The 18,014-nt window shown below is 46.5% G+C and overlaps 1 protein-coding gene across 1 annotated transcript; it reads right to left on the bottom strand.

Moving 5' to 3' along the window:
• Window positions 1-960: 960 nt before the first annotated feature.
• Window positions 961-17,407, bottom strand: LOC8023926 (protein ERGIC-53). The gene is made up of 10 exons (XM_002403579.4): window positions 16,934-17,407; window positions 16,500-16,556; window positions 15,511-15,608; window positions 12,648-12,755; window positions 11,870-11,931; window positions 9,195-9,294; window positions 8,824-8,947; window positions 6,785-7,425; window positions 6,425-6,519; window positions 961-1,569 (listed from the first exon to the last, which is right to left on the bottom strand). Exons 1-10 carry the CDS (start codon window positions 17,100-17,102, stop codon window positions 1,533-1,535), a joined length of 1,491 nt encoding a protein of 496 aa, XP_002403623.1. The 5' UTR covers window positions 17,103-17,407; the 3' UTR covers window positions 961-1,532.
• Window positions 17,408-18,014: the final 607 nt, after the last annotated feature.

The raw sequence follows: 18,014 nt of genomic DNA on the forward strand, positions 1-18,014 counted from the left end.
GTGTTCACACGAGGGAGAAATCCCCGGGATTTCTCCCTCGTGTGAATACCCCTTTAAGGGGGGACACTACCCAGAAAAAAAATTTCTGCAAAAAAGTTGATTTTGAAAAATTAAATATTTACACCCACCAACATCTAGAGTATTCCCAGAAAGCTTAATTAGTGTACACTGCATAGTTAATTTTTTATAAATTATTTTCTGTCTACCAAAGCTAAAGAAAAGGCAGGGTTTCGAGCACTTTGGAATTTATACCAAAAAGTGGAACGGAGAAAGATGTGTTCATTTGAGTCAGTCCATCGTTTGATAATGACAATACAGGGAAGGCTCATTCTTCACTTCCTGACTGAAATTTAGTAAAGATTGCGGCTATGGGATTTTTTTGTCACTTTACGGATGTCTTTTATAAAAAAATGTTGGCATTTTGTCGAAGACAGAAGACCGAAAAGTTGACCAACTTTGCATAAGAGAAAATTAAAATAAATTACTTTTTACAACAAAAAAAAACTTTTCATAGCTGCACCTCCTAGGCATTCTGCTACATATCTAGCAAACAGAAATCTTCAATATTGCGATAGGTTTTCAACGATAGATTCCAATTTCCTTCCCATCCCACAGACCTGAAATTTTGTTATGCACCCTCTAGCATGACCAGCAGCCTACCCTGTAAATTTCATTAATTTTAAGCCAAGGGTTCAAAAGTTTACCCTCCCAGGGGGTGTGTCCTTTAAGTTTTTTTATCACCACAGTATAAATCATATTGCCTTTTTACCACCACATTTAAAAGGAAAGGCTTCTGCACCACCTTGGTGGGACAAACTACCGCCTAACGCCACTTGTCCATCCATCCAATCGCATATAATCATGGAGGTTAGCACATGCTGCCACACCTTGCATAAGAATGCTTAGTACTCCACCCATATTTGCAGCGAGTAGGTAGCAATGACATATTTGAGCACGAAGTCCAAAAGTACTGTGCCACTTTATTGTCACAAATTCACCGCATAAAAAAAATAAACAATTTACAGCCAACAAAATTGCTCGCAATATATTTAAATAGCCCACACCATTTATCTATCTGTATGTACAGAATATTTTTTGAATTGCCCCAAAAACGGAGAACTTTTCAGAACATGCAGCAAACAACGCTGTAGAAGATTCAGTGGTCAGCAGATGGTGGCAAGTGGAATGTTACACCGAGATGTACGTCGAGACCCACGTCAATGTTTATTTCTAAGAATACCCCCGCAAATTTCTTGAGAGAGAGGGAGAAAGGCGCTCCCACGCAACGATGTGGCTGGGACCCAGTTCCGGTGCACCCTCCCTCTGTACGGCCATGTTTTGTTGCGCACCCCGGATGAATCTCTTGCCCCTCCCACAAACAGTGGCCTTGTCTCGAAGAATGGGTGATGGCTGTGGCACTCCACCAATAAGAAGGGAGGGGTGCTCCTCTGGCAACACTGGTTTCTGGCAGTCTGTGGGGGTGAGGTCCACTCCATGGGAGGGGAGGGCAAGGCGAGGCTCGAGATCTGCACTCAGTAGAACTTCTTGGCCGCCGCCTCTTTGCTGCTCCTGTCGCCATGGAAAGGCGCACGTCCAAAAGTCAGATTTGGGTTTTTTTTGGGCCAAACCCAGCACTTAAAAAACACCCAAACACAATTGCCCACGAAACTGAAATCCCGATTACATTACGCCTTCTCCGCAATGAGCCGCCAACGGACTGCGGGCACTTTGGCCGGGATTTGAGTCTGCCAACTGGGGATCCCCAGGGCCGGTTTGCTCATCTTGCGGACGGGGCCGCGGCTGCGGCCAAGAGGGACTTTTCTGTCAAGGAACTAGCTCCATGGGGACAAGGAAGTACCTAGCGTCCCTGCCTAATGGCGGAGAAATCCATATCGCTTCAAGCACAAAAGCCTAATTTCGCCCGCAGAAATTGACTGCAGGGACTTTCAACTGGAGTCCAACTGACCACCCCTTTATACTGTAGGAGCGGCAGGTAAAGTTACGGCCAGGGAGGGTAAATATGACCTAAAATAAAGAAAAAAAATTATGCGAGATAAAAGCGGTGGCAGTATATTTATCTACCTCCGCCAGTGCCGGCGGCTTGCGCCTTCTGCTGTGGTCGGGAGGTTAGAGCGCTGGTACTTGACGTCGCGGCGTAAAAGTCCCGGGCTCAAATCGCGCCAGAAACTTTTTTTTCTTTTTCTTCTTGTATTTGACTGCACTCCCACTATGACTGTAGACAAGGCCCTTTGAGCTCTATAGAATCATTGAACGGGTAGTTCTGACTCACCAGTTCATTGTTCATGAACTCGGAAGAGTGCGTACATGTCTCTAGCTTCTAGCTTTCTTTACAAAAAAAAAAAAAAATGCCAACTTTTGCTACACTTTTTGCATCTGCCATACTCTCCGCGGAAAGTTAAAGGGCCCATGAAACAAATTTTGGGCTGGGATAAATCAATTTAGATGGGGATTTTACTAATAGCACTTTGTTCAGTGGGCAAAAACAAAACAAAAAAAAAGGTAGAAAGTCAAAAGCCTGACTTTCGGTACGAAAATTTTAAAACACAGCAGACTATTTCGTACCTCCTTCCCTTCGTAAGCTCTCTGCCTTTTCACTGTGATACATCCACGGTCCCCAAAGCGCGTCACCGGGTCCAAACGGACTTCACACGACACCGGACCTCACCTATTCCCTTCACCCCTAAGCTGACATTGTGGTGGAAGCTACGCACTTGCCAGACCAATCAGCCGCCTCCCTTTCATCACCTGACCTTATTCTCTACGTGTGGGTATGCGCGAGAGAGCGTGATCACGTGGCAAAAGTGTGGCTGGCCCAACGAGCACGTAGCTTCCACAACACTGTCAGCTTCTGAGTGAAAGGGGTGGGGAAAGCAACTTTTGACGGAATTTTGAGCGACGGGCTAATCTTCTAGGGGGACAGTGGCTGTGTACAGGTACACAAACGAGAGTTCGAGCAAGAGGCGACTCTCCCCTTTCCGTCTTCTTGAACTGTTTGGTAGAATGCACGATTTATGAGTTGAGGAGGAAAGCTAAACAGAAAAAAGTTAGAAAAAGCGTTTCATGACCTCTTTAACAATATCTTCCCATGCCCATCTCTTCGTTCGCCAGGTAACTGTGCTGCTGAGTTTCTCTAGAATTTGTTGTTTCCGTTTTCCAACTGCTCTAATTTTGACCAACTGACTTTGGTCACCTAAAGTGACCAAAGTCACTTTAGGTGTTTGCGTTAGCGAGATGGTTTGGGATGTCGCCGCCAGATTCATTTTTGCATTTGGCTGTGATTGTCTGCTATTCTAACGAAAATTCAACAAGTAATGTGTTAATATTACATTACGATTGCCAAAGCAAAATGTGAAAAGTAAAAATATACCTTTGATCACATTCCATGCAAGTAAAAGTATGATCTCTGATTTCGGTTTTACTACTTTCTCAGACGTTTGACTTGCTGCCTTGCCTGTAGGATTTTGCTCAATCAATGCATCCACAACTGCTAGTCTTTTTTCTTTGCTTATTTGATGGACATTTTTTTTTTTTTTTTAATTGTCACAACTGCAGTTTTTATTAATACTAAATAAGCGTCTCCTGTTATTGAAAGGAGTCGTAGCAAGAGTGTTGTATATTTAAAAATGCATAAAATTATAGTTGCTGGGGAAAGGATGCTTGCTTCGGCTCCATTTGTGCGAAAGCCATACCGATGCTGTTACCTTGGTTTCCTTTTCATGAACATTATGAAACGATTGTATTAGCGCATTAACTTGCCTTAATCCTTTCTTTTTTCTTCTTGGTGTTTTGATTGATCAGGTGGGACTAACAGTAAACACCATGTAAGGCGCAGTAGTGCAAGTGGATGATTCATAAAAAGGATCACAGTTAAAAAATGAGATGCGAGTAAAATACAAACACACAAAAAAAGGAGTGCCTAGCGCGATTTGAATCCGGAACTTTGACGCCGCGACAGCAAGTACCGGCGCTCTAACCTCTCGACCACAGCAGAAGACGCAAGCCACCAGCACTGGCGGAGGTATATAAATATACTGCCACCGCTATAACCTCGCATGGTTTTTTTTCTTTATTTTGGGTCATTTTACCCTCCCTGACAATAACTTTACCTGCCGCTCCTACAGTATAAAGGGGCAGTCAATCGGACTCCAGTTGAAAGTCCCAGCAGTCAGTTTCTGCGAGCACAATTAGGTTTTTGTGCTTGAAGCGATACGAATTTCTCCGCCATTAGGCAGGGATGCTAGGTACTTCCTTGTCCCCATGGAGCTGGTCACGTAACATAAAAATCCCACTTGGCCGCAGCCGCAAGATGAGCGAACCGGCCCAGGTCGCCGCTTTGCCTCGGAGTCAGCTAGGTGGTTAAAGGCACACATCCATTGATGAGACTAATGACACAGCAGTCTAGCATTGTGACTGGGAACGCTAAGTGTAGTGAACCAAACTTATAGAAGGCCTAGCTTCCTCAGAGCCATATATGTAGAGAGTTCGGCCATTCATTGGGGAAGTATAGGACACAAATGAGGAGACACCATTGGCCGAGAGCGTGCTGGGCATGTTCCAGGGTGTCTTTACAAATTTGAATGTGACCAACCAGAAGTCAGAAATAAAAAAAATGACCTCATCTCCATGTGGTGAATGATGTTGATTAAGGCAAAACTCTGGTATTGCCGATTTTTTTTTTTTTTTTTTTTTTTGCTCATAGGTAGTGCTGAGTTCTGGGCTGCGTTTCGACTTCATTATTACTGCTTTATGGTCAGTGAAATGCAGAGCCACTGGTTCTTCTAGCGCTAGAAGCCGTGGGAACGCATCTCCACCGCTTAAGTTAACGGTTCATGTCAGAAAGAGAATGTGTGGTATGGAACGTGGTTATATATGCATTTGACCGCAGCGCCCTCTCGTCTATAAACGTTGAGCCAATGCATGCAAAGTTTAACGCGATTATATACGCATTTGACCGCAGCGCCCTCTCCTGTATAGACGTTGAGCGGCTACATGCAAAGTTTCATCCATGACAGAAACCCCAGCTCTCGAGTTACTACCACATCTCAGAGCCCCCTGCTCGTCTCGCAGTCACGGCCGAGTGGTTAAGGCAATGGACTAGAAATTCATTGGGGTCTCCCCACACAGGTTTGAATCCTGTTGCCTGCGCAAACATTTTTTCTTTTTATGTGAGCACGGATGCCGGCCGGACGGTTGGACGGACGGACAAGGCTAGACCCTAAGGAGCTTCGCCCCTAATTCCCTGGCGGTGGTTGCGAGAAATGAAATGAACAGGTGCGTCGGAGTAACTCTCGGTGACCGAAAATATGGTGCACGTGGTGTTTCAATCACGGTCATCCAAAATCATGGTGGAAGAGCGCAACTGGCGGAACGATTGACATAATCCGTACACCAGGCGCCAAGGGCCGGGAATTTGCCGTCCGAGCGGTCACGCTCTGTCAAGAGCGAAACAGAGCAGCACATTCGTTTCTTACATCTTCCTGCATGATCATACAGTGGAATCTAGTTAATTCAAACTCGCGGATTATTCAAACTAACATGCAGATCCCGTCCTATGTGTTTCTAGGAAGGAAACTCCCGGTAAGTCAAACTTTGCATTATTCAAACAAAGTTTTGGTCCGCCTCAGGTTCAAATTAACGAGATTTCACCGTAATCAAACATCACATGCACCCACACGCTTATTAAAACCATATACCTATGATTAAAACTGTTTCTCACTACCACCGCCAGGGGATTCTTTTTGGCTTCTGGTTGGTCAAGAGATCATGTCAAGCCCTCTTTCTGGGTCTGGCGCATGCCCTGGCTCTGCCCGCACCTCCCATTGACCAAGCTCTCTCTATAAACGGCTCCTATCTTTCTTTTTCGTGTCTAGCACACGAGACGGTTGAGCTGTGGCACCGGTCAACATCCTGGCCAACAAATTTGGTTCTCAAACAATAGCCTAGTCTTATAACAGCTAAGTGGGCTGTGTCAGTGCCAAATGCAACAGAAATGTTTTATATTTAGTGTGAACAAAATTGAAAAGCTCTTGCTTTTCGATTTTGACACACAAAAGACATTTGACAGAGCCACCTTCTCGCCCTGCAGATAACAGTCAAACTTCGAGCCGAGCGCCTGCTCGAGCTTGGTCTTCGCATACTTTAAACAAATTCAGTCAAAGCTGGTGGGAAGGACCTGAAAAGACATCCCGGTATCCTCAAAGTTGCAGCCGGTGTTTTGCAAAGAGTCTTTGCCAAGCCTCATTAGGAAAATTACAAGGTGGGTTCTTGCATGGCTCCAAGTTACTACCTATTCGGGGGAAAAAACAATTAACACCTGGCAGTTACTTAACAATATTAAGCAGGCACCGTTTGGTTGGGGCAGTGGTTGTGCAGCAGCAAATGGTGCCCACCAGAGACAACTCACCTGTACACCAAGTAGCCCAGCGTGACAGCCAACTGCAACGTTGCAAACAGCAAGAAGTGGGTAGTGCTGAGGCAGGATGTCGCGCAGCCAGTCCTCTGCAAATGCATCGCACGGCACACTAATATTTAGTCCAGCTCCTTGTGGTCGGCAGTTGTTTTAGTTCAAGACCAAGGTTAACTTGCTAAATTAAAATGTCACCAAGCTTGGTGTAATGTCGAGGCACGTCTCGTTTCACGCTCGCTCTGTTTGCTTAGGAACAACCGATCTGTCGTTCCAGGCAAGTACCCCATAATCCAAACTGGTATTGGATCGGATCGTAAACTCGACTTTTTGAGAAAGCCTGGCTGGCGCCCCACTTGCCTGTGGCTGGTTGTTGGAGACATCCCGGTGCATGCTGGCCACGCTGTCCCGCACCTGGTGGAGCACTTGCAGCTGCTCGGCCGTGAGGCCCTGGGTGCCTCCCGCCCCCTGGTGTTGCAGGGTGGCCGTGCGTTGATGCACCTCGGCCACAAAGCTCTTGACCTGAGCCACCGTCTGCAACAGCTCCCGCTGGCTGCTCAGCAGGGACTCTGCTTCGTGCCTCTGCAGCGACGGCACTCCGCCCATCTGCGGTGGCGGAACCCCGCCCACGGCCACGCCGGCGCCGCCAGCCGACACCAGCGATAGGGTGCGCTCCTGGCGCCCGAGCACCTCGTCCAGCTTGCGGTGCAGTGCCTTGAGCCCCTCGAACATGTGGCTCTGGCCCTCGAAGATCTGGCGCAGCTCGCGCTGCTGCTGCGTGTCGTAGGCCTGATCAGGGCCGTGCTCCATGGCCTGCTTGGCGGCCTCCTCTGGGTGTGTCTTCCGGTACTCCTCCTTCTGCTTCTCCAGCTTGTCCTTGTACACCTCATACTCCTTGGAGAACTTCTCCTTCTCTGAGTCGGCCATGCCCTGGGCCAGGGCCGGCTGCGTGCCCTCCGCGTGCAGGCTCGTCGTCAGGAACTTGAGGGCGTCGTGGTCGTCTGCCGAGAGAGGCATTTCGTTATGACACACGTATGCTCCGTTTCGCCGCAACTTGGCAAAACGGCGACAATAACGCTCCAGTGAGCCACGCAAAGCGTCGAGGAGACGATCGTCGGAATGCGCTCCTCCGGTGGAGAACTGTCACATTCTTCGCTCCGTCGCTCTAATTAGCTCAGGAAGCTCGGGCGACGTCATTTCACTCTATTCAACCGTTTTAACATTTCTGGATGACGGAAAACTGTTTCCTGCAATTTCTGATTAAGCTTTTCGATAACTGGCAACAACAATTTCAGGCACCTAGATGGCTGAACTGTCATCACTCTGAAATGTAGCTTACCGTAAAATACCGAGAAATGTCCCACTCCCAGGAGGTAACCCGCCCCATTTTTTGGCATGATTTGCTATTTTCTTTCAAACACCGAAAGATGGCCCACTCCCGGCAGTCATAGTGTTTGGATCAATGATGACCTCGGCGTAAATGAGTCTAGTTAGCTATGGCGGGATATAAGCGAATGTTGCTGGCTGGGAAGTACAGTCATGTTTGCTCCATTGCCCCTCGCCGCGATAACAAGTTTGGCAGGGACACATGATCTAAATATAGCATTTTTGAAACTTTTTCGATTGCATACCTTATTTTCCTCACTTTCACTCCTTATTTTCACCCAATTTTCTCTCCATTTTAGTTAGGCTACCTTGGGATATTATGGTATTTAGTGGCTCTAGGTGCGCCGACTCAAAGGAGAGGTTTTCAGCACACCACTCCAATGACATGTGCAAGCTTCACTCTGCTCAGGCCATTTCACATGTTGTGCCTACAAGCCGTTCACCCATTTTCCCTCGCTAGTTGGCACAGATAAATGGGGTTAGGGCAACAGGGCATAGCAACAAAGTATGTATTTGGAAGGCAGGTGTTGCAATGAAATTCACTGCCATGCCTTGTGGCGATTGAATGCCACAGGCAGTAACCAACCTCCTACTTGACTCCAGGGTAGACATTACCACCATGTAATGGATTGAGTTGGCTGTCTAGAGGGATTACTTGTAGAAGTTAAGCTAGACTTCTGGCTCTGGCAGATCACCAGGGCAAAATCTTAAGCACCATTACAGATAGTCTATATGCTCTCGGGAATATTGTGACAGCTGAAAGGAAAAGGAAGTGTGGAAAAAGTATCAAAAATGACTCTGCACAACAATTTAGCCAGTTTGTTTTATCGATTGTGTTTCCACCCTTCAGCTAAAATTTTGTTGGATAAAAACAATATGCACTGACAGTTATAGAACGGCAGGAAGGCTTGCCACTTTCATGGACAGCTAGATGCCTTACATTTTTGAGAGATGGCGCAGAGGTGAATGAGATCGATCTACTGCCCGCCTCCAAATTGAACGGAGTCACTTACCTGCCAGGCCCCCCGTGGCGGCGGACACCCCAAAGTGGCCGTTGGTCGGCAGGAACACGTTCTCCGCACGGAAGCACATCTCGTAGTCACCGTCGTTGTTGGTGTTGCCGTTGTGGAACAGCACCTGCGTCCGAGAAAAGGCAATGGGGGCTCGTCTCCGGGGGAAAGCACGGGGGTGGATGCCACAGGAAGTGGCATCCACCCCCGTGTGACTGGGACAGCTAGTACCGTTACTATGCCTGGTACCCACCCCTGTTGCTATGTCACTGCCTAGCACAAAGGTGGCTCAAATGTCGATCCTCTGAATTTTAGCTCCCTCAGTGGTTCTTGTGTCCCCCAATTCAAGGCCGGTGCCATCGAACTGCACTCACCGTGAGGATGTTGTTGAAGTATTCTATCTTGGCCCTGACAGGGTAAGGCTTGTTGCGGAAGTCCCGCTGGCATCCCGCTAGCTGCTGGTTGGCACCGTCACTGCACGGGAGAGGCTCGGCTTTCACTTGCGTTTAAACTTTCACAACAGAAAGAATATGACCGAAAGAGCTGAAGATGAGCAATTTAGATGCTTTGGGTCCTAAAGCTAGTTTACTTCTAACAGAAAGGTGAATGGAGGTTCTATCCAAATTACACATGCAATCATATGAACTGATTGGATTGCTCGAGTCGGAGAAGTACTTCATTCATTCTTTTAAGTCGAGACTGAGGCCAATGCTACAAGCGCAAGCGCTCGTTCAGCAGAAAAATGTTTCAAAGCAGTGACCTCGTGCTTGTCACATTTGCTGCAGTCTCAACTTAGAGGCCCCAGAAAAAAATTCATTGCGTCATAACTTACTGTCAAATATTGCTAAAAAAAATTTGTTGCGCTTTTTATTGTTTATACAATGCATAGACATTTTCTGCCGTATTCTTTTATACGGTTATTATAGAAAAGTTGGGCAAAATAATCTGCCATAAATCTAAAATTTCCTCTCAAAGTATAAGAGACAGGCAAATAAAATGCTTAGTAATGTTAAGGCTTGGGCTAGTTGGTAATTCATGCTTGGATGGAACAGCATGGATATACAGTCATACTCACAGGCATACAAGAAGGAAAAAGACTCGCAGCGCTTTTAGATTTGTGTTGTGCAGTTAAAGTTACACTATTTTAAAGTTCTGAAAGAATGTCCACCCAAAATGAAGAGATAAAGGTGAAAAACATGGGGTGGGCTATCTTTGGGGACGCTACAGCAAAACTTTATCAAAAAACGGCTACAAACCACGTGACGCGGGAACTGGTACCGTAGATCCGCGTTTCACGATGCGATAAACACGCAGGAATTCGCTACGAACTACTGTGTCACGGAAAAGGATACCGCAGCTGGCAGACGCTGCAGATCCGGACCTGCAGAAATCCACCGAGAACTCTCATCTCACGGACATAGCAGATGCAAGTTTTATGGTGCAATTAACCAAGCGGGAACCTGCTACAAACTTGCCTGTCACGGGAACAGATATCGCGCGCGCAGATCGTGGACAAAAGGGCAGGAATCCGCTACAAACTTGTATGTTACGGGAACAAATACTGCAGATAGCGAAAGCAGCAGAATCATATTTCACAATGCAATATACATGCGGGACGAACTCGCGTGGAATGGAGATCGCACACGCAGATCGCAAACAGAAACGAGGAAATCTGCTAAGAACTAAAAACAGATACACGTGGGAACAACTCGCGTGTTACGGGAGCCAATACCGCGTGCGCAGATCGCGGACAAAAACGCGGGAACCCACTACAAACTCTCCATCGTCAGATGTGCCGGCACAGCAAATTGCGCGGTTGATGCGATTCCCGTCGGACATTGCGTGACCTCCGACGGAGATCGGGGAATGGGCGATGTTTCGGAATTTTTATGTTAAAGATGTTTAGCCAGAAAAACGGGATGGACGATCTCTTGGGGGCGAGCGTTCCCTCTGAACTTCATGGTAGGCATAAAAATTTCATCCAAATCGAATCAAAATTGACTGAGAATCTGCAAAGTATGGTGTGCCCCCTTAAATGAGCAATCGTATCAGCTCATTGGATGGCTCGAGTTTCAAAGCTACAGTCTGTTGCAGGTGCCCCTTCCACAAAGCTCTCTGCTGTCATGATTGCCGATTTCCTCCTCTCCAGCATTTGCTCTACTAAAGTGCAAAAGAGTCTAAGGCCTCGTGGGAGAAGCTAGTGCTGCTTTTCTTAAGCTGTAAGAGACTATAGTTTAGTCCTAACAGAAAGATGAATGAAAATCGTATTCACATTAAACAGGCAATCACACAACTTGATTATGTGTTATACACAGAGGGTAAACGTGAGCAGCTAAAGGCTAGTTTTAACCAGTAAATGAATACACTGTGGGTTTCGCCTTTGGGCATACCATGCAGAAACACAGTGGGTTCCTTGGGTTCGGATAATGACGCACTTATTGACGCATACGCCACACGTCTGGCCGAGGGCCAATGAAGTCTGAGATAACGGCGCTGTCACTTTCAACAGGATCACCACTTGGAGTCCGGGCTGCCGCTATTGACAGTATCACGGAAAGAGGAGGGTCAGAACAAGAAAGGAAGGCTCCGTCGAGCACAGCCTCCCCCAGCGAGAGTTGCCCCCTGGTCGTTGGTTTTGGCAGTCTTGTATAACCTGCGGGAATGGATGCACCCGGGGTGGTTGGATGTAGGTTGGCTCCCCGGAGGGGCGGACGCGTCCAAGTATCAAGATCCTGAAGGGTGTGCCTTAAGTAGATTACCCGAGAAGGGAGGGGGAGAGCCGCCATAAGGGAATATGGGCTCGCCTCGCAAGCAGGGCGCGCCTCGACATTGCAACGTCCCACGGCCTGCCTGAGCTGGGCCATTTATCCATAGGGACGCAGGGAACACGTGGTACACACACTACCTACGAATAGGTATACGAATTTGAGTGAGAGAGAGATTTCTCACACAAATTCAGGACGAAAATTCATTTTTGCTTAAAAACGAAAGGTGAGTATGAGGTCCATTACACTGTTAAGACGTTAGAGGAGACATTGACGAGACCTACCTCTCGTGATCGTAGGCCTTTGTTCCGTCGTTCACCATGCCCATGATGTATGGGTTGTTGTGCTGCAAGAAATAAGAGTGCATCTCAATGCATAATTTCAACGCTGAAAGCAACATTCCATTCCAGCCTCCTACAAGTGCCTCCGCAGAGCTGACATACTGAGAAGCATGACTGTACGCTCAGTCTGCCATGTTGCATGACCCATCATCCCAAGAACTTTTTGCACAGTTTAGTTACACTGTGCGACACTGATACTGCAAATACGACACTGGGCACTTAATTTTACCACTTAGGTTACCTCACTACTAGATTCATTTATAGCTTTTTGAGTCCAAGAAAGAAAAAAAAAAAAAAAAAAAAACGGCGACTGCTTGGTTACATCAACAGTGTTGCACTGTGTCCCTGTTCTGTGGTTTAAATCCTTTGGCCTTCCATTTTGCATCTAATAGAAGATTCAAACAAAATAAAAAATTACTCAAATCTTGCAGGGAGAACTCAAATGGGAACCTGCTAAGACCTCAAGAGTGGTGGCTGAGATTTCGCTAAGAAACTTAGCTCTTGCAAGGTCCCAAAAGAAACTTGTCTTCACTAAACATTGGCTGCTACTCTGAGGCTTTGAGGAAACTTCTTGCCATGCTTTCGTCTCTGTTTGAAGGAGCACAGCACTGACACCTGGTGCAGCTAGTAATCGAAGACGGGTGCCACAAGCACATGGGCTTCAACACTATATTTCGACCGCACTCGAGAGTTAGGCCGCAGCTGAAGAAAAATGGCTCACCTTGTTATCATTGTCGAAGGAATCGAAGAAGATGGCCAGGCCAGTCCACTTGTCGCTGCTTCCAAAGACAGGACCCTCTGCCTGCTTCTTGTCTGTGTACCAGAAGGCCTGAAAACAAAGAGGGTTGTTAGTCTTTCCGGTTTAGCCACACGATGCTGAAAAACAATGGCCAGTAAAAGGAATCTGAAATTGGTTCAGACTGGGAAACAGCGGCTGACTGCCACTTGCAACGTGACGATAGGCCGATCACACCAGTCAGTCTGGCTATGCCGTCGCTGTCGCGATGCGTCGCAGGAACTTCAATGCTTTCACCTGCAAAACAATTTTGCTGCTGCTCTGCTCGTGTGGAGCACAAGACGGCACTGGTGCCAGCCTCCTGCAGACTATGGTTATGGCGATGCCACGCATGCGTGGAACGCTTAGTGAGATTGATCAATTGGGAGGAGCAGCTGATTCACTTGCCCACTTCCCCCCAGCTTGCTAGAACAGACTCTCTCTCACATTGTGTGAGCTAAATGCAACGTCTGCATTGGAAATAAGAAATTGGAGGCTTTTGAAATAATAATTTCATATTTAAATAGTGCTCCAAAATGCCCCCAGATTTTTATAAAGAAAGGAACCCTAGAAAATCTGCAACAGACTGATTCTAAAAAGCTTTCTGCATGTACTATGACAGATTTTGCTAGTTCTGACGTACAGACGGTAACAAGTTCATGCTGCCGGCACGGCATAACGCATGCTTCGTGAAATGCTGCAGACACTTGAATGCCACAGAAGTTGCCCTTCCAGACAGACCACAGCCATTCTCATTTCTTGCTTGATGATTCCTGAAAAGCCTCTTATGCAAAACCAGCAGTACAAAGTGGCAACCATCTGCGTGTTATAGTTAAGTTCATTTTCTGTTCCAAAAGTTGCAGTACATTATTAACATCAAGCTCCAAGATTGCTAAAAAATAGCAGAACATTTGTCCATACCTTCCAGGGGCTCTTAATAACATTTTTAGCCAATAAACAAATTATGCAAATGCCTCATCTGCACACATAAGGCAGGTAAAACATATGACATTGGAAATCCCAGCAAGTGATAAAGTAGACAAGGCCTACCAATCAGTGGGCTACAGATTTTTCTAACTGTTTATGGCTACTTCTGGATAAACATTCAAAAATTTTCAACCACAATTCGATAGAGCTCGTCCGGAGCAGACTCGCACCGGAGATAGCTTGAAACATGCAATATTCATCACTTAAAGTTCTCAATGAGACAATGCCATCTTGCAACCATCATGTGATTACTGTGGTCATAGGCTTGCTAGTCCAAGAGTAACTGAGGACAGCCATACTGCGTTAAGCAAATGTTAGGCCAACACAAAAAGTGCAGAAACAGGGAGCTTGTGCCTGTTTCTATAAGCAACAAAATCTGGCTCAACCCAGCGGCCGAGAAACAAGTACCATATTTTCCAATATATACAAGTTGTCTTTTTTTCTAAAAATCTTATTGGTGCATTTGTTTCATAATACAATGCAACTTAAGTATTTTTTTTTATAAACAGCTAAATTTGACACTGTTTCTCGCTCAGTTCGTTGGCAAGAATATTAACCCCTCAACCGTTTTTAGTTTTGCGGAATTACTGACTCTCCCAACTGCTTGTCTTTAAAATTGCATTTGTTGCCTTCAAAATCAAACGTCTAGCCAAAAACAAAATTATAGCAAAATTAAAAGAAAATATTTGTTGGCAGAGTCACAAACTAAGCCGTGAGTGGGCCTGGTTTGTCCAAAGGGTTGAGTGTGTGGACCATCCTTAAAGGAGCTGTGCAACAATTTCAGGGCTTTGCTTAAATGAGTGTGGAAGTTGATGCCTGACACTTCTGAAGTGAACTACAGAAAATAGATTTTGCCTAGATACCCTAGTTTTTATTAAAAAAAAAAAAAAAAAAAAAATTGAAAAAGATCCAGATTTTTGTTACCTCTCAACTCGTACATTGTCTTCCGGGTCACAAGCGCAGTGACGTTGATGGGGTAGGCGCAGGGTTCTGGTAAAGTCCTCTCTCTAGAGCCATCAGTAAGCAGCGAGAACTCATCTGCTCGCGACCGTGTGACCACGTGCTGGCGGTTGCAGAGCGAACAATATGGTGAAAGGAGGAAAGTGTCATCCGGGTCCGGCCATACCCGTCCGGCCCTGTCCCCCTCCCCCTCCGGCTTCTGGCGGCTGTTCACGGTAGCAGATAGAGCTGACGGTTTTGCGGACCTAGGATAGATGGTGCCACTAAAACTCCGTATAAGTTTTGTCGATGATACCAGGTTTTCGACGCATTTATATTTATGTTGGAATGACAAGATTTATAGAAAAGTTACCTTTTATCGAGCAGGTACTCGCACGACTTGCTATCTTTCTACAAGGCCCCCATTGACGTCATGCCACGTGTTTCTCATGGCCGCCGCTCGCGGCTACAGGTCGGGGAATATTCTAATTTTTGCCTCGCTATTACGCGGCGGAATCGCAACATTTCGATCAAAGGAGGTGTGTTTTCTGTCATTTGTGACAAGGTGAACAATGTAAAATGTAGAAGATGCCAATTCTTTCAACGTTAAAATTGTTGCACAGCTCCTTTAATGGTTTGGGAATGGCTCCACGTTGAGGAGCTAGGCTCGTCCAAAACAGTTAGAGGGTTAAACAGGCTCCCGCTTGGGCATATATTGCAGTCAGAATACACACACTTGGGCTGATCAACTCAGTTTCGCCCCGCAGACCTTACAAATATCCAGGTGCGACTTTTGCAGCGGTGGGAGTTTTAGAGCGACAAATACCACGTATAACTTCCACAGTAGGAGACAGGAAAGGGTAGGGGATGGGAGAGGGCTCACCAGGCCGTCAGCTCCTATCCTGCCCGTACCCGTGGTGCGGAACACCAGCTCCACCTCCCACCAAGGGAACGACGTCGGCAGCTTGGACCAGATGGATCCTGTAGGGCGATCCGGGATTAGCACTCGGAGCGGCAGCTTTCCTAGCCACAGCTGTTAGACGTGGCTAGGCAAGCTAACAAAAAGGAAATGCAGAAATAAAAACTGTTTTCTGCATTATGTTACTGTTGAGCTGCTACTTGTGGAGACATCTCGCAGAAGGTAAAGGAAGTCACGTCTCAGCACTGGTTCCCATCCATAACGGCGGTGGCTTACATTTCTTTTTGGCAGAAAATTTATGGTAGTTGTTTCAAGTACTGGTTGCACAGGGGGCTCATTTTCAAGGCAATTCCTGGCAACTGTTTTGAGGTTAGTCCTTCACGGCTGTTCTAGTTGCTCAGTTAGATTTTCTATGAATGCTATCTCAAGAAACTTGTTTGAACGAAACTTCTAGGCCACCAAATTCCGCTCTAGTGCATTATAATAATAATAATAATAATAATTTTATTCAGCATAAGGTTGCAGGGACTGGTTATTATCCAAATATATAGGCTAGTGAATAACAAATCAACTCCAGCTAGTCTTGGTTAATAAAAAAAAAAAAAGAAAAACTGCATGTAGCCCTTTTAAATTAGATTATTATTATGGTCACTCAATCAATTCTGTGGAACAGTTTCTCAGCAAACGATAAAAAATAAATCGGTGTCTCGTAAAATACCTGTTGCGCAAATAATCGCCACACATCATGCTCGCCACGTCCGGAGGATGGTATTAAAAGCATAGCTGTCAGCAAGCATGCAGCTTGCGTTATTTGCAGCCCCAGTTGACACAAATATATGTATTTTCCCGGAAAGTTTCGGCGCCTAAGGTAGTGCTCAACGTCCCTACGCATTAATGTCACATCCCGTCCACGAGTGGTCAGGGTCAGCAAAAAGCGAAGGTGTGTATATTACCTTTCTTGCTTTTCAGGGAGGGCGTGATCCGAACCATCTCCTCACTGGCGATGCAATCTGCAAAAGAGGAAAAGAAACGCGCGTTGGGTGCCATGTCTTGCTGCACGCGGACGCTTCCCGTAAACTGGCGGTTCAAAGGGCAGGTCGTAGGGCTCGTCTCTTGTGTACAGTGCTCCTCGCATCCTGACGCGAGCAGCAAACGCTCCCGGGCGCAAGCCGCTTGCTGGGACCGCTGTCGGATCTTCTGCGAAGCCCTGCGGAGGTCTTCCGAAATCCGCTCGCTGCCCGCGTCAAAGCTGCCCAAAGTTAGCCGAGTCAACCAACGAGCAAACTACGGTGCGTCGAGAAGGGCCGGCGGTCTTTGGCCCATATTGGTCTAACGGCGAGGGAAGAGCCACGTGTACTAGAGGATGAGCGCTGCCAAAACCACTCACTGCCGCCGTACTCCCAGAAAGGCACCGATCCATCCTTCTGCGCCAGGTAGGGTCCCTTGAAACTGTACTTGTACTCGAATTTCCGGTGACCTATCTGCGTGGCGTAGAGTTGGACGACGAGAGCGCCTAAAAGCGCAGTCCGTAGGCAGTTCATCACCGCCGCTGCCATCGCGTGGCCACGACACCGTCCAGTTCACCGCTGCACTCACAAACACGTCGACAGGAGAAGAAGCTGGCCTGCCGGTATTCGTTGCCTGCCGGTGGAGTGGAGGGGAGGGGAATGAGAGAAGCCTGGAGAAGCGCCCAGGGATGCTGCCGCTGCCACGAAGTAAAATGAAAAAAAAAAAAAAGGCAAACGACAGGTTAGTACGGCAGCTACCATTCTTTGAATAAAAAATTAATTTTAAAAGGAGAGTCTTCTTCTTTTAAGCTGGTAGTTACTTCGATTAGTTTATCAGATAAAAAATTTGACACATCTATATTGAGCTTGTAGTTTCTACTACACCGGCTAGGTGACGCAAGCTATTGCCTATTTGCATTTTCTAGAGTCGCTAGTGAATGAGGCAAACAGTGCAAATTAGCGTGGCGAGCTTGTAAAGTTAATTAACGCAGTTATAAATTTGTGGAGAATTAGACCGAATGACGGTGAACTGGATTCAGGACAAAGATGGGGACTGAGCAGAAACATTCATTTAAAATTCTCCACAACCTTCCAGAAAATGGTAAATGTATGCACAAGCTTAGATAAGGTCCCTTTAGTAAAAGAAAAGAATCACATTTTCCCATTAAAATTTTCAAAAAATCACTTAGAGCTTATGAATAAGATATCGGTTCGGGCTGAAACTTTGGCATCTGGTTCGGACCTCTAGCACTATCTTTGGGCGGAGAATGAGCGTTCAGCGATTTTCAGTTTATTTTTGTGGTAGAAAAAAACCCTGAAGTTGTTTTCGTGGACACCCTGTATATTCCAACCATGCCAACAAACAAAATGCTCACGTTGCGAAAATAAATGGTTCCTGTTTCGGTTTCGTTCTTCAACGATTTGAAATCGCTCGCAAGATGTCGCTGTCGTCGCCTCGCG

This window comes from Ixodes scapularis, unplaced genomic scaffold (assembly GCF_016920785.2).
Source record: "Ixodes scapularis isolate PalLabHiFi unplaced genomic scaffold, ASM1692078v2 PGA_scaffold0__279_contigs__length_252992795, whole genome shotgun sequence".
NCBI classification, from domain to species: Eukaryota; Metazoa; Arthropoda; class Arachnida; order Ixodida; family Ixodidae; genus Ixodes; species Ixodes scapularis.